Raw genomic sequence first — 14,247 nt, forward strand, 5'->3', positions numbered from 1 at the left:
GCGTTGACAGAGGCTATCTCGATAGATGGCTGCCGAGGAGGCGCTCCACGCGCCACTCGCTTGGATTAGTTCCTCTTTGATTCGGCAGATGTCTTATTATGCTGTTCTATAGAAAATAATACAGTATTTTCTACAAAATAATTAAATGTTTGAATAAAATTAAATACGCTTGATTTTCTCTGCCAGGTATAATACTGTAATAAAAAGGCAAAATTTTTTGCCAATTTAAAGATGAGAACTAGTAATTATCGTTTAAAGATGATGAAAATTTATGCAATTAAATATTTTAAAAGTACTCTTTTATACCTCTGTGCAACTTAATTCACTCACTTTTTAAATGAATTTATATTAAAATTGTTTTAGTATGCAGGATTATTATTTTCATATTTTATGTTTTGAACATTTTGAACTTTTTTATTCTTTACCTTTTCCATTTTTATAGGAGAGGGAGTCTTACAAATTTTCCACCCTTCGCAAGGTGATGTGGGAGCTTTTGGACTGGCGCCGACAAATGATCACCGGCACCTTAACTCAAGACCAAGTCAGAGCCCTGCAGCTGAAAATCACATCCAAAGTGGATTGGGGCAACAGGTAGGAAATCCTTAAGTTTTACTTTTAATTTATTCTTTTAATTTTAAATATACTAAATGTTGATTATGCAGTGAGTTGCCAGGAGCAAAAAAAAAAAAGGAAGTGCTCAATTTTAGCAATTAACTAAATTAGCCGTTAAAAATACTGTCTGGCTGCACGTTTTCCCCTTTCGCGTCAGAAATTATTTATTTACCCCGAGGACTAATAATTATTGCAAAACAAAATTATTCACTGTGCGTCAAACATACACTTATATGAAATGGGGCTACCACTCGTTGCCTGCCGAGAAGATCGTTCACCTTCTCAGCAGCAGCTTTTCTTTTTTGAGCATTTGTGCGCACAGGTCGATGCTGGCCAAGCAAACTTGTATGGGTAATTTGTATGCAGGCCTTGTCCTGTGCGTCTCTCGTTGGGCTAAAGCTGTTTTAGAATGTTTCCTCTACGCGACTTCCAATAAACTGCTTGTCTAACAGAGCAGAAGGGTTTTATCAAGTTAAACGTTCCAAAAGGGAGCAAAATTAGATATATTTATAGACTGCATAAATTTTATAAAAAAAATTTGGCAAGAATATAAAAAGGTTTAAAATATTATTAAGATAAATCAGCTCTTGGAACGTTTTAATTAAATTTAGACGTCCTAATTAAAATTGTAGCCTGTTAATGAAATTATTTAACGATCGCGTGCTAACTAGAGGTGGTCTGGGTCGGTGCTCAACTTCAGAAGTCGCCCATGCTCGTGTAGTTTCCAACTCCAATTAACAAACACTTGCTATGCAAATGCAGCATCCAGATTAGCAGAATAATTATTGGGACTAAGTTGTCGGGCAATCAAAGGGCAGTTTGCTTAGTCTTTAGCTGCTGAACAATTTTATTTGCATCTCGCACCGAAATACAATTAAATATGATTTAATCTTTCATAGAAATTTTCAAGCATCAGCACAAAATAAATCGATTGATTTTTACTCTCGATTTAAACATTTTAACCTAAGCACATGATATTCAATTATTACTTCGCGTTCTAATCACTAAATCACAATCGTTTCGTTAGAGTTGTCTGGCGAGAAATGGCGCCGAACAACCGTAAATTTCTTTCCCACCAAACGTACAGATTAATTTCCTTCCATATTTTTATGTACACGACGACATTCATTTTACTTTAGCTCCAAAGGATTGTGAACACAACTCGCAGTTCTTGCCTAATCAATACTAAAATTAATTTAACTTAAAAATCGACACAAAAATAACAAATTTACGAATAATACGAAAGAGAACCGGCTAATCAGAAATGGCATTTACTTGTTGAAACTCTTATATATTCAGATTGGGAAGTAGACACAAGAGAGATTGTTAAATAAACAAAACGAGAGCTCCATTTGGGTTAATTAGATGCTGCGCGTCTGGCTAAATTGATCATGGGCGCTAATTACGTATAAGTTCATGCCGTTTGCTTAGCGCAAAATAAAAGAAGCTCTAATGAAAATTGCACTGCGTCAAGCGGCCTGAAAATAATATTAAAAGATTGCGAGCTGCGCGCGGAAAAATGACTGATATCAGTTTGAAGATTACAATGAAAGCTTCATTTTGGTCAATGGTGCGAAATCAGAATTTTGAGATCAACTGGAAGACTTCTCTTTGCACGCCGACGCCTCTACAAAAGAAGACTGAATTTAAGTTTTTTTTTTTAATAAAATAATCGGTTATACTTCACCGAAAAAAAAATCAATTATACCTAGATTATTCTTTATACTCTAGTGCACTGCACCGTTGGTATTTTAATCGAAGACAATTGGCCTGGCCGGACACATCAGTCAGTTTTCCGAGACGACAGCCGTCTGAATAATTTTTGATATTTAAAATATTATTTCTATATAGCAGCGCCCTTTTAATATGAAATAAATGGCCACGACAGATTTGATCAAAATTAGACATCAGTGCGTTTTTCTACAGTGGGGTACAAATTGGACATTTCCAGTCCAGGGGGAGCGGTGGGTGGGGCCGAGAGCATCGCCGACGGCGGCGGACCGTTGCTGTTGTTCTCCAAATTCTGGCACACCTCTTCCATCACCTCCGAGTACACCGTTTCCGACACGTTTTGGCCCAGCAGGTAGACGATCAGGAAGTCGCCGAGCTGTGTCTTACGCACCAGGGTGGGCACGTTGTTGGCGTTGTTGAGCGGCCTGTACTTGCGCCTGATGACCGCCTCGCGGATGTTGGGCATCAGGATGACGGCGGCGCTCAACACAATGGCAATGGCGGTGAACACGGCCAGAATGATGAACCAGAACCAGAGGAAGATGTAGATCTTCTCGTTCAAGATGTTCAGGGCCAAAATGCACAGGGTGTCGTGGCGCTGAATTGAGCCTAAAAAGAAAGAAAGATAAATTTTGGAAATAATAACGTAGTTTTAAAATTAGTCTTGCTTTCCTATTTATGGTTTAAATTATAATCTATTTTGGTGATCAAATTTTTAGAGAAGTCTGAGGAAAAATTCATTAAAAAAAATTGCATACCCGAAGGGCCGTATTTGTGGAAAGTGCACTTGGTGACCCTGGGGAAGACGGCGATCATGGGGTCGGTCCTGTTTTCTTGGTCCAGTTCCGAGAATCTGAGCACGTCTGTGCCGTAATCAAGGAAAGCACCACCAAGGAAGCGGTTCACGAAAAAGATGTTGCCAATCACGTTGACAAAATTCAAGAACTGCAAATGGAAATAAATTTTATTTGGTCTCGTCTCGGAAGCGGCTGACAGGCGCCTCTTGGGATGCGAACGAGCCCTTTGCCCCTGTCACGTTCAGCATACAGGATGGTGCCAATTGCAAAACAATGACAGCCGCCAGTGAGTTGAGGATAATCGTGCAGCTGACACGTTATTTATGCACCACGCTGCGTAGTAATTGAAATGATTCCTCTTGTACAAAGAGGAAAGGGGGAAGGTCACGATGCAACTTTTAAAAGCAAGGACTTTTTTAATTCAGATTCATTTAAGGCCTACGTTGTAATAAATTTATATTTAAAATAATCTGGCTCTATTAATAGGTCAACGAGCTGATTTGATTGCTTCGGAATTAAGATCGTTCGCCACCGCTTTTCACAAAAGGAGAGCGTGCATCGCTTTGAAATGAACTCTCTCTGAAACAACGCACTTGCACACCTGCTATTAAGGAGCGGAGTTTTATCATTTCGATAAGAAACTTTGTGTGGTTGCAAATCAAAAATAAATTCTAAAGTTAAAAAGAAGCCGCGTGTGTCGACGCGGCAGCAGCGCGTGCGTTAAGTGACGGGTCATTTCAATTCTGGCCGGGTCATTTGCATCACAAGAGACGACTACGAAAGCTCCAACTCACTCACCTCGCACAAAAAGTACCAGCTCGAGTAGTAGTTGTTGGTGTGCAGCGAGTCAGTGATGTAAGAGGCCACTTTTTTCTGCCGGGATATGCGCTCCTCCGAGTTGATGTTGTGGAACAGGGGGCCTCGCATGCCCTCGGTCAACATGCGCATTTTGCCGTCCTCATAGTTCTTCCAGATGTAGTGCGGCCCGTAAAAAAGAATGCCCTGAAAAATCCTTGACTTCAGTCTCGGCGCCAAAATTAACTTCAACAGATCGAGCCGCGTGTGAAAAATTTATAAATTCAGCGACTCTTCAATAATTTCGATGGTGTTTGCGATAAGGACGTGATTGCGTTTTACAATTTCACTTGAAACTTTAAAAATAAAATTTAATTTTACCTGGAAAAAAAGGACAAACGGCACCCACTGATAGTATGAGTGATAGATAGGCTCTTCTCCCGGAATTACGGGGCCCACGCCCGGATAGGCGACGTGTGATCCTGAAAATAAGTCGTTGCAATTAAGATGAGATTAAGATGTATATGGTGTTAAGATGTCTTTTATTATTATTATTATTATCCTCATTCGCTTTGTTAACTTGAAACCTTGAACTCAAGTTAAGCCTGTCAAATGTCGAATAACTCTTTTATTCTAATTTGAAATTCCAATGCAAATTCTTATTCTTTGGTTAATTATCATTATTGCACAGGATTCAATTTCAAGCTCAGCCAGCAGAAATTATACATTCCGTTGGTTATGCTCGCTTTTGTGTAGTCCGCGTTGTTTTATTTTCTCTCACGTTTTTTTAATGCTCTTCCTGTGCAGCGCATTTTTTCATCATTTCCTTCGCCGCAAGAGCCTATTGTTCTTGGTCGTGTTAGCATGTGGGGTCGCTGTTTTCGGCCGAGGAAACGAAATAAAACATACAGCAGCGAGCCCAATACATTATTTATCAGCTACCGAACTAACAGTTATAAAGTTATAGCCGCACCGATGCTAGAACAAGGTGGCGGGCCATCGACTCTGTTAATTCAGAAAATAAAACACCGCCTCAGACGTGATTGGTGTTCTTTAGTCGAATTTATTATTGTTTTTTAGACGATAATTTATGTATTCAAAGAATGGAAGGGGATTTTATAATTTAAAAACTGGCGCAGTAAAAATGTAATGTGAATACGAAATTTAATATTTTTTAAAGATTATTTTGGAAATTTAATTGCAAATGTTTCAAAAATGCTCTGATCACTTCCAAATTACTTAAAAGTATTTGAATTTTATTTCCGTTATCACTTGACTTCAACCGCGGTTGGTGAAGGTCACGTTATGGTGAGGTTAACACCCACTTTCTGCTATGAACATGCTTGAAGCAGTTTTTTTTCTTAATCATTTCACTTCCTTTTCGAGCTCTTTCTTTTCGCGCGAGTTTGATATTACAGCTGAGCACACGCTCTGTGTGAATGGCTCTTTTTTACTGTACATGCAACGTTTTCAAGGACAGAGTTGGATTTTAGTCATTTTGCGAAGGAGGAAAATTAAAAATTAAAAAAATAATAATAAATGAAATGGGAACTTACCTATGGGTTTGTCCCTGTGGCTGGGCATGGTGAAGGTGTAAGTGATCCAGCAGTAGGTGTTGATGACGTGCCTGTCGATGGCGCCGTCGCCAATGCAGTTGATAGGGTCGCCAATCAGGTTGTTGGCGGTGACGATGACACAGCTGAGGAACAGAATGGCCGAAGTCACTCTGTAGTGCATGCGAAAAATGGCGTTGTCGATGACGGCCTTGTCGACCAGGTGGCGAATCTTGACAAATCCGGCCACCGCCGACGCCAACCCAATCACTGCCATCTTTCCTCACCGCTGAAAATCCAATTTTTAATTTAAAAAATATTATTCAAAAGAAAAAAACTAACTGAAACGATATAATTTTCCCGTACTCTTCTAGAGCTCCACTTCATAGTTCAGAAAGTGGGCAACTAACAAGTAAACAAATATCCCCAGTGACGATTTTTCGAGTCGGTGGCCATGTAAACCAAAATATGTTTCCTGCGGATAGAAGTGCGTGATTGTTGCTGCGAACAAACATGGCTGCTCTCTCGGTAAAAAAGAAGCGCTTGGACATCATTTTATTACTTAATTGCCCGCGATCAGATCTGCGAACTGAGCCAGACATTTCGCCACTCCTTTATGGGTGTATCTCGTGCGAATTAGTCTGAAAATCTCAGCTAGCATTAAATTTGCCTCTTTATAAGGAAAAAGAAACACGTGCGTGACCACTAAGTCACAAAATAACAAAAAACCGCGATCACGCTGATTGAAATAGTGATTTAGTCAACTAATTTATTTTTAAAGCGGTCTCTCTCTCTCTGGCGGGCTCGTTAATTAATAATTTTTACACTTGCGGTCAGAAAGAAGCCGTTTGACACACCGGCAAGCTGGATCGCAGCAGGAGCTGTTTATGAGAAAAAAACAGTCCCCTCGTCTGTGGTATTTCGAAGTAGCTTTTCTGCCGAGTAGCATACAAAATGCAGGAGGCGGAAAACGTGCACAATAATAATTGTCTGTGACTGATAAGTGATAAGAAACACGGTTCTTTTGTTGTGTTTTTATATGAGGTGCAGGTAAATTTCTTGGCTTGAATACAAAGTTTAAAATGTAAAAATTAAATACTAATAATATAAAAATTCCAAAACTTTAAAAACAGCTATAGTGAGAAAAATGGAATTTCAAACAAATCCGCCCGTAGCTTTGCTGAATCATTAAGATTGAGTCATTTGATGATGTTTAATTTTCCTCATGTCCTTTAGCCGCTTTTAATTTCTTAATTCCGAGTAGTGAGAAATAAATAAAATTTTTCTTGAAAATTTTTCTAAGCGGTTAAAATTTCTTATTGGATTCTGCTACCAACATACCCTATGATCATGCATGAAGAGTCGCAATTACGGTGTATCTTTAGAAAGTAGCCGCAGAAGCCACGTTTCGACCTGAAAATTCGTCCCTGGTGATTTCAATTCCCGCAACAATCACCCTGCCCAAATGATATTGAATGCACGTAACTTAATGAAAAGGGATCAAAATTAATGGCTGCGATCGATACCGATCCGCGCCGCCGTCACTCAATTGACGCACCTGCCTGCCCCAACCGAAGCTGGAGGAGAAAAAAATTACCTGTCGCTCGCAGTTAAATCCAAACAGTTTCCGTCCAAGTGCGGTGTTTTTCACGGGGTTGTTTCACTTAGAACTGAGACTCGCGCTTATATCATTCTAAATTCACTGGCATATTATGTCTCGCGAAAGAGCGATCGGAGACTGTATGAGCTGACCAAGCACCAGCCACGCCACACCACCACCACCACCACTTGTTGAACCAAAAGTGAACACAACAGGTTTTGCGCTGAATAAATGTGTACTGCTTGGTATTCTCCTCCTGCTGGAGCTGGATGCTGGCTACGAGCGGATGAATCTCTCACTGAAAACGAACCAAGTGCCTCCAGCGAGAGCTGCCGCTAAAGCCGAGGCGCGTTGTGTGGCTGCCCGACAGAGTGGGGATTTCTTTCGCTCGCCTCCATCACCGAAAGCAGGGACTCGCTGCACGCAAAGGCAACCGACCTTTTTCACCGGTTTCCTTCCACCACACCGGGCAATTCCCTCAAAAAGCAATTTTGGCTCTGTAAATTGCCCGAAAAATCAAAATCACTGAGAACTCCACTCAGAAACCTGGGAATTTGGAAGTTATGCAACACGCTTGTTCCCAAATGCAGGCCGGCTGCATACATCTCAATAGAAAGTGTCCTTGTCCCTTTGATCCCATCAGCTTGCACTTAAAAACTGTATATAATAGATTAATTTAAAGAAAAATAGATTTAGAAACCACGCCTAATGTTTTTAAATTTTAATTGAAGCATTTTAAAATCTTGATTTAACTATGACGAAATACTTGCAAAATGTATCAACTATTTTGATCAAAACATGATTTGCTTACAGAATTTTTTAGCTCTATTGGTTATTTTAGGATCGAACTCACTAAATTATCCAATTTTGATTACCTAAATTCCGATGAAAAATTGAAGTTCTCTTTTGCAATGCCCAGAACAAAAAAAAATTTTTTTTGCTCTGGCCTCCATCTCTCACTCAGTTTATTTTGATGGAAACCGCGGCTCAAGTTTCATCTACCTGCGTTGCCCTGAACCGAAATCCAGCAGCAAAAAGCGTGAATGCAGGTTGCACTAAAACGGGCGATTAAAAGCCGCGGAGGAAAATAAAATAGCGCTGTGGAGAGATGATGATGATGATATATTTTTTTCTAGTCTGACAACGCTGGCTCTCGGCCTCTCCATTCTTCCTTTGGATTTTTCTTTCTCCTCCCTAACGCTGATGATTTTTTTCCTCCGCAAGGTGCTTGCATGAAGTGCCGCGCATGCATACGCGCCGCTGCCTTTCTTGCTCATTTCGTTATTTATTTTTACACCTGTTCATACCTGGCAACATTGCTTCCATCATTTATTATTACGTGAGATAGAGAGAAAGACGGAGCAGGTCCGACCGACCGGCCGGTCGATTTATGACTCTTAATGTAGATTTTCTCGATGATGATCTCATTTTTATTGGCCGAGACTGCGGCAGACGAAAATCGCAGCATCTCCACCGGTGGGGAATTTGATTGTGTCCAAATGATGCAGCTGGAACTTTCTTACTCACTTTCGTCATTATGACATGTTAGTATCCTGTTACGTATTCCGGAAGGCAAATCCTTTCACCCGCTCCCTTGTGGTAGACCAAAGTTGAAATTTACGCCGCATGGAAATTCTTTAATTGTCATTCATAAATGTCAAGAATTAACAAAAAATTCAAATCAGCTAAGCACTTAATTATTTCATTGTTTACATTGTTAAATTTAAGTTTTTCCTCTTTACTTTTTATATTTTTCTGTCGGTTTACTAAAACAATAAAAATTGGAAAAAATAAGAATAAATCTACATTTCATCATAAGATCATTTCCATTTACACAAGTCCGTCTTTTTCATTGTTAGGCTGCTAAGGCTCCTGAAATCATAGTTAATATTAAAAAAAAAATGTTGAATATTATCATATTTTTCCTTCAGCTTAAATCTTTCCTCCTAGAGTTGAGTTTGTAGGCGAAACACGCCCAGCTGTATAAAAATTGCAAAGTTCCCCCTGCTTGCAATGGCTGAGCATCAGTTTCACTCTGCTTCATAAAAGCACAATTATTTTTGCCTCGCTCGTTTTTATGCCTGAACGTGGCTGAGCATCAGGTTTTGGCTGTCGGATCGAATTGCGTGGTTCACCAAATACATGCGTGCGAGGACGCAATCTTTCCGAAAAAAAGAGCTGCCGGTGATCATCTTCTGCTCCGTCTATAATAAGCGCGCTCGCGGTTGTTAATATTTTACAACGGGCCCAAAGAGAAGAAAAATTCCAAAAAGCAAAGAAGGTTTCATTTGATGAGCCGTTGGCTGTTTGTTGTGTGCATGCAGAGAGACGGCTGCGGGATTTATTAGAATATTATGTATCTCTCTCACTGCGGTGGATTCACTCCCAGTTTTATGGCACCACGCTAGCTCTCCATTTTTCTGAGACTCTTTTTTTCCTAGCGGCATTTTTTGATATTTTACGCCGCCGTTTTATCCACTCTTTATTGGATTGACTCCTTCTGCGCTGCGCGCGGACAGTTTATATATCTCTTGGACCGACAAAAAATCTTCTGAAGATTCTACGAAATCCGCAGGAGTTCTATAAAAGTTTTCGTCGTTTTTTATAAAATAAAAAGACTCAAATCTTGATATGACAGACATGTTCAGTTTATCACAACAACAAATGACCACCAATCCAGAAAAATGACGATATTTTATCAAAAATCCCGGATGATTTAGTATGGTGAATTTTTGAGAAAATTTTTCAACAAAAAATTTATAATTCGAAATATCGCGTTAAAAAAAATTTGAAATTTTTCCCGTAAGATTAATTCCACGCCTTGGATGCCTTTTTGCACATTTAATCTCAGGCAGGTTTCACAACACCAAACATTTATAAGAGTCCTTCCGCACTTAAGCAAATTTCACAATGTATATTGTCAAGCCTGCAGGAGATTATGAGCTCGACTTTTTGCCTGTTGGCGCCGCTCATCTTGAGAAGATAAAAACGGAAAATGAGATGCACAGGTTACGCACACTCTCTTTTTGTTTTATTTTCCTGCTCTCCGGTTTGTTTGAGTTTGAGGTGGTGCCCGAAAGGATAAAAATCCCGGCCGCCGCGATGAAATAGAAAAAAAGTCGAGAGCGGTGAGAGAGGAAAAAAATTTAACGAAGGTTCTCTTCGCGATTTGCATGCGCTTGTGAAATTTATCAGATTTACTCGAGGTCCCCCTGCTGTTGCCGCCGCCGCTGAATTCAAATATGTATTTCTTTTTATTGTTCGGCTGCCGCGCGTCCGCAAAGAAGCGGATTTTGATTTTTTATCTCTTTTGCCTGAATATATACATGCGAATTTTTTCCTCTCTCCGGCGCCGAGCAACACCCAGTTGCGAATGTGTAAAGGTGGCGAAATGACTATTCGCGAACCAGTGTGGGCACCACGTGTCAATTGGTGTGGTGGGTGCCCACATGTCTGGCGGCCGTCTGAACCGCTGCTTCACATCTACCTGCACCTTTATTTCGCTCAGTTGAAATACAATATAGCAATTTTTACTTGAATTAAAAAACAAACGGCGCAGGTTTTCAGTTCATTGGCGCGAACGTGGAAGAGTTGACAGTTGTTGCATCACAGGAAAGTGGACGAAAACAGATTAGGTTTCACGCCGGGACACACACAGTGCAGGAAACATGACACCTGCAGCATCATCAAAAATTGCCACGGAATTTCTTAACACATATTTTTTAAATTGAATAATGTTTTTAGATTAAGCAACTACAGGTTAACAAATTTCTACAAATTGTTCAACTTTCTTAATATTTTTAAATACAAAATTTAATTTTTTAACTTAAAAATTCCAAATTTTTATTGAAAAAAATTAATTGTATGATTTACAACGTTACAGAAATTTTAAAATATTTAATAAAATCAATTAACTCATCAAAAAGTAGAAATAAAAATGAAATGGATTGAAAAATAATTTCATATTAAGAAAGGAAAATAATATTTTTATTTCTTCGCCGCTCCTTTCTTTGAAGGTTCAGTTCGGATTATTGAAGTAAATTTTTGGCTGCTCTTTCTGGAATGATAGGCTTCATTATTTTTCCTTTATGCTAAGAGCGATTATCGCGTCGACGGCATCGCACAATGAGAAGAAAAACATCGTGCTGCACACGCTCGTAAAGCATAATATAATACAAACAAGTAGAAGAAGAAGAAGTGAAGCAATTTCATCTCACAAAGGAATTTGAAAACCAATTTTGAGCCGGATCGATTCTCCGTTGAGGGAAAGAAGCGCAAGGTGCTTATTAACAGGCTCATTAATAGGCCGGGAGATGCGGGTGTGCACCCACACTCTCTGGCCGGCTCCCAACCGGGGTGAATGGAAGCCCGCGGGGTCGCCGGGGTCAAGGCGCACCTGGCGGCCAATCGGCGGCCGGTGTGCCGACGTCTGGCCAATCGCCGCCACATTCTTTCTTTACACAAAAGGTGCTGCCGGTCTGGCTGCCTCTTCTTTCTTCTGCTCCGGAGCTGCTGCCGGGCCTTTTTGGCTCTTTGCACCGCCAACATAATATGCCTCGTGCTAATTGCCCGACGCGAAATTCTCACCGACGGTGAAAATTAATTGCCCGTCTCTGCGTGTTGACAATCTGTTTTATGAAGTCACACGTTTCATAAAAGGAAAAATTCGGTATAGCAAATTTGTGTGTGTCAACATTTGCACATTTTAAATTTTTGCTCATTTATAAATTAAATAATTTCCTTACAGTCTTGATAAAATGGTTCTATTTAAAAAACACATTTTTTTTTATTTAATTAAGAATTTGCTTGCATCAATTTTGCAACTCATAAATTACAATAAATTGTGGAAATTCAATAGGTTTATTTTGAACTCTTCTCCAGTCCATTCCGTTAATGGAATAGTTTGCACTTTTATTATTTTTTTGCACTCTGCTTTTTCTCTGGCCAAATCAACAAGAAATCCCTTTTAAATTTATCTAACTGCGAGCGTCATGATATACCAAGCTGAACAAAACGACGCTTAGTTCAAACACGAAAAAGTGTCACACACCTTTTCCCGGCGAACAAGAGCAGTTTGTTTTTAACATTTTTTATCCTTTTTCTCGGTAAGAGGAATCTCAGTGCTTTTAATAAACATCTCTCTCCAGCGATGGTGGGGGAAAGGGTTCTCTCGTCTGTCCGTTTCTATCTATCTCTCTTTTTTTCTGTTTTCCTCTTTTTCAACTCCTCGTCTTTCAACGTAAATTGATTTAGCAGGCAACCCTTAATTAATTCATGTCATTTCCAGCTCTGCCTCTCTAAGAGGCAACAACTTTTTGACCGGTTTCGTCACCTTTCTTCTTAAAATCGTCTCACTATAAAAAAGCTTTTATTCATTACTTTGGAGGTTTGTCACGCACCTGGGCGCGAGATTCATTTTGTCAGAAAGCCATCAATTACTCTCGCAGCCCGCTGAGAGGCTGCAGATGCGATTGTTATTAATCCGAAAATAACTTTGCCCCAACAACGATCAGCCCCAGGGCGAAAACATGACTCTCTCGATCTTCATCACTTGCCCATCCTTTTATATTGCGCTTATTTTTTTCCAAAACCCAAAACACGCCGCCAGAATGAGAAAGATATAGAGAGCCTTATAGAATAAAAAAAAATAAGAGATTTGGTGCGCGCGGCGTGGGAACAAGCCATTAAACACAGCCTCATCCCCACATAATAATCATCATCCTCGCGCACACACTCATAATATATGAAATAGCATCAGCAGGCAAGCGGGTCCTCGATCTATCTCGGCGGCGCGGCGAGTGCGAAAGTCAGGGAGTCAAGAATGCCGGTGCGGGGAGGGGGACGCGCGGTCGTGCCTGACCCTGAGAGAGCGCTCAGGTGCGGCCCTGGGGAGTCATTCGAGTTGGGGGCCGGCCAGACTCGGGCCCCACGACTCGCCGCCCTCCGCCGTGGCTTCCATGATACGCACATTCCCAGCATCCTCCTCAGGTGCATCGGTTTTTAATCGGTATGGCCCTTTTTCTCCGAGGCGTGTGCGTGCGATCGAGCGAGTTGGAGAATTTCCCAGCGCTAACGGAGATTTTCGGGACATATTTCACCTCAACTAATGGAAGAGGTCACGAATTGGAGCTTTAGATTTACGACCCAAGTTTGAATCGCTATGGAAACCTTATATGGCTGAGGAGGATTGAGAATAAAAACTTGATTTAGCTGAAAAATCTTTATGGGAAAACGTCTTTGGAATTTGAAGAGCTAGAGAGATAAAAACTGAAATGAACTGAAATAATGCAATATCAATATATTATCTATCTATCGACAGTTTGAATTTGCTTTTGAAGAAATTATGTCGTTCTGTATAATTAAATTTATTTAAATATTAAAAATAAAATTTATCAAATAAACTGCTAATGTTCAAATTTTACATGTTTAATCTGCTTTGAATAATTGGAGACTATAAACCTCCTAAATCTAATTGAAAATTAACGGAGAAACATTTACGATTTTGCTTTTTTAAATTGTAAAAGTATGTATACAATTTACCAAGACCAGTAGACCTCCGAAACCTCACATCAGTTATCGCTTCAATGAGTACCAAAGTATGGAGGAGGAAAAGGAGTCTCGTTTGAGATTTCAAGCTTCGAGACGCGTTTTCCAGTTTAGCAACGCAGGTTGCTACATAAATTTTCTGCAGGGACGCATGAGTCACTCGCAGGAATGCCTGAGCCATAAGATGAAACCTGTGGAGGGCGGGATTGTTGGTTGCGTGGAAATGACCAACCGATCATTTCAATTCAAAGAGCCAATTTTTAAGTGCAGTTTGATCTGTTATAAAATAAACTGGCCACTCTTTCTTAGAGACAAAAAATTGAAAACATCGTAAAATAATGTAACCATACCTTTAGAGAGCAATGACCTTATATCGACATAGGAAGTTATATTTTATTTTTAAGCGACAGGTCGAGGTTGGGAGTTTTCAATATTTAACTCACGTATGTCGACCGAAGCGTCTCAGCAATTAAGTTAGCCCCTCCGTCTCAAAGGTTTTTTTATATACATCTCTTTTTGCAAAGATTAGAACGAATTAGTTTGAATATATTCTGCGTCGAAAGTGACAACACGCACGTTCTGTTGAAACGTTTTATTTTTTCCAAAAGATCGC

The 14,247-nt window shown here is 40.0% G+C and overlaps 2 protein-coding genes across 3 annotated transcripts in view; one reads left to right on the top strand and one right to left on the bottom strand.

Moving 5' to 3' along the window:
* LOC132197271 (dedicator of cytokinesis protein 3) overlaps positions 1 to 14,247 on the top strand; it is a 37,372-nt gene that overhangs the window by 12,818 nt on the left and 10,307 nt on the right. For both annotated transcript variants that reach the window (XM_059620440.1, XM_059620441.1), the window contains exon 6: positions 443 to 591. In XM_059620440.1, the coding sequence (XP_059476423.1) occupies positions 443 to 591 (149 nt within the window). The remainder of the gene's footprint in view (positions 1 to 442; positions 592 to 14,247) is intronic.
* On the bottom strand, positions 1,540 to 7,411 carry LOC132197219 (innexin inx3). The gene is made up of 6 exons (XM_059620355.1): positions 7,086 to 7,411; positions 5,492 to 5,777; positions 4,317 to 4,417; positions 3,939 to 4,142; positions 3,102 to 3,288; positions 1,540 to 2,952 (listed from the first exon to the last, which is right to left on the bottom strand). The coding sequence occupies exons 2-6, from the start codon at positions 5,763 to 5,765 to the stop codon at positions 2,513 to 2,515; spliced, it is 1,206 nt and encodes a 401-aa protein (XP_059476338.1). The 5' UTR covers positions 5,766 to 5,777; positions 7,086 to 7,411; the 3' UTR covers positions 1,540 to 2,512.

Source organism: Neocloeon triangulifer, unplaced genomic scaffold, assembly GCF_031216515.1.
Source record: "Neocloeon triangulifer isolate White Clay Creek 2 clone unplaced genomic scaffold, ASM3121651v1 ptg000012l, whole genome shotgun sequence".
Taxonomy (NCBI): Eukaryota; Metazoa; Arthropoda; class Insecta; order Ephemeroptera; family Baetidae; genus Neocloeon; species Neocloeon triangulifer.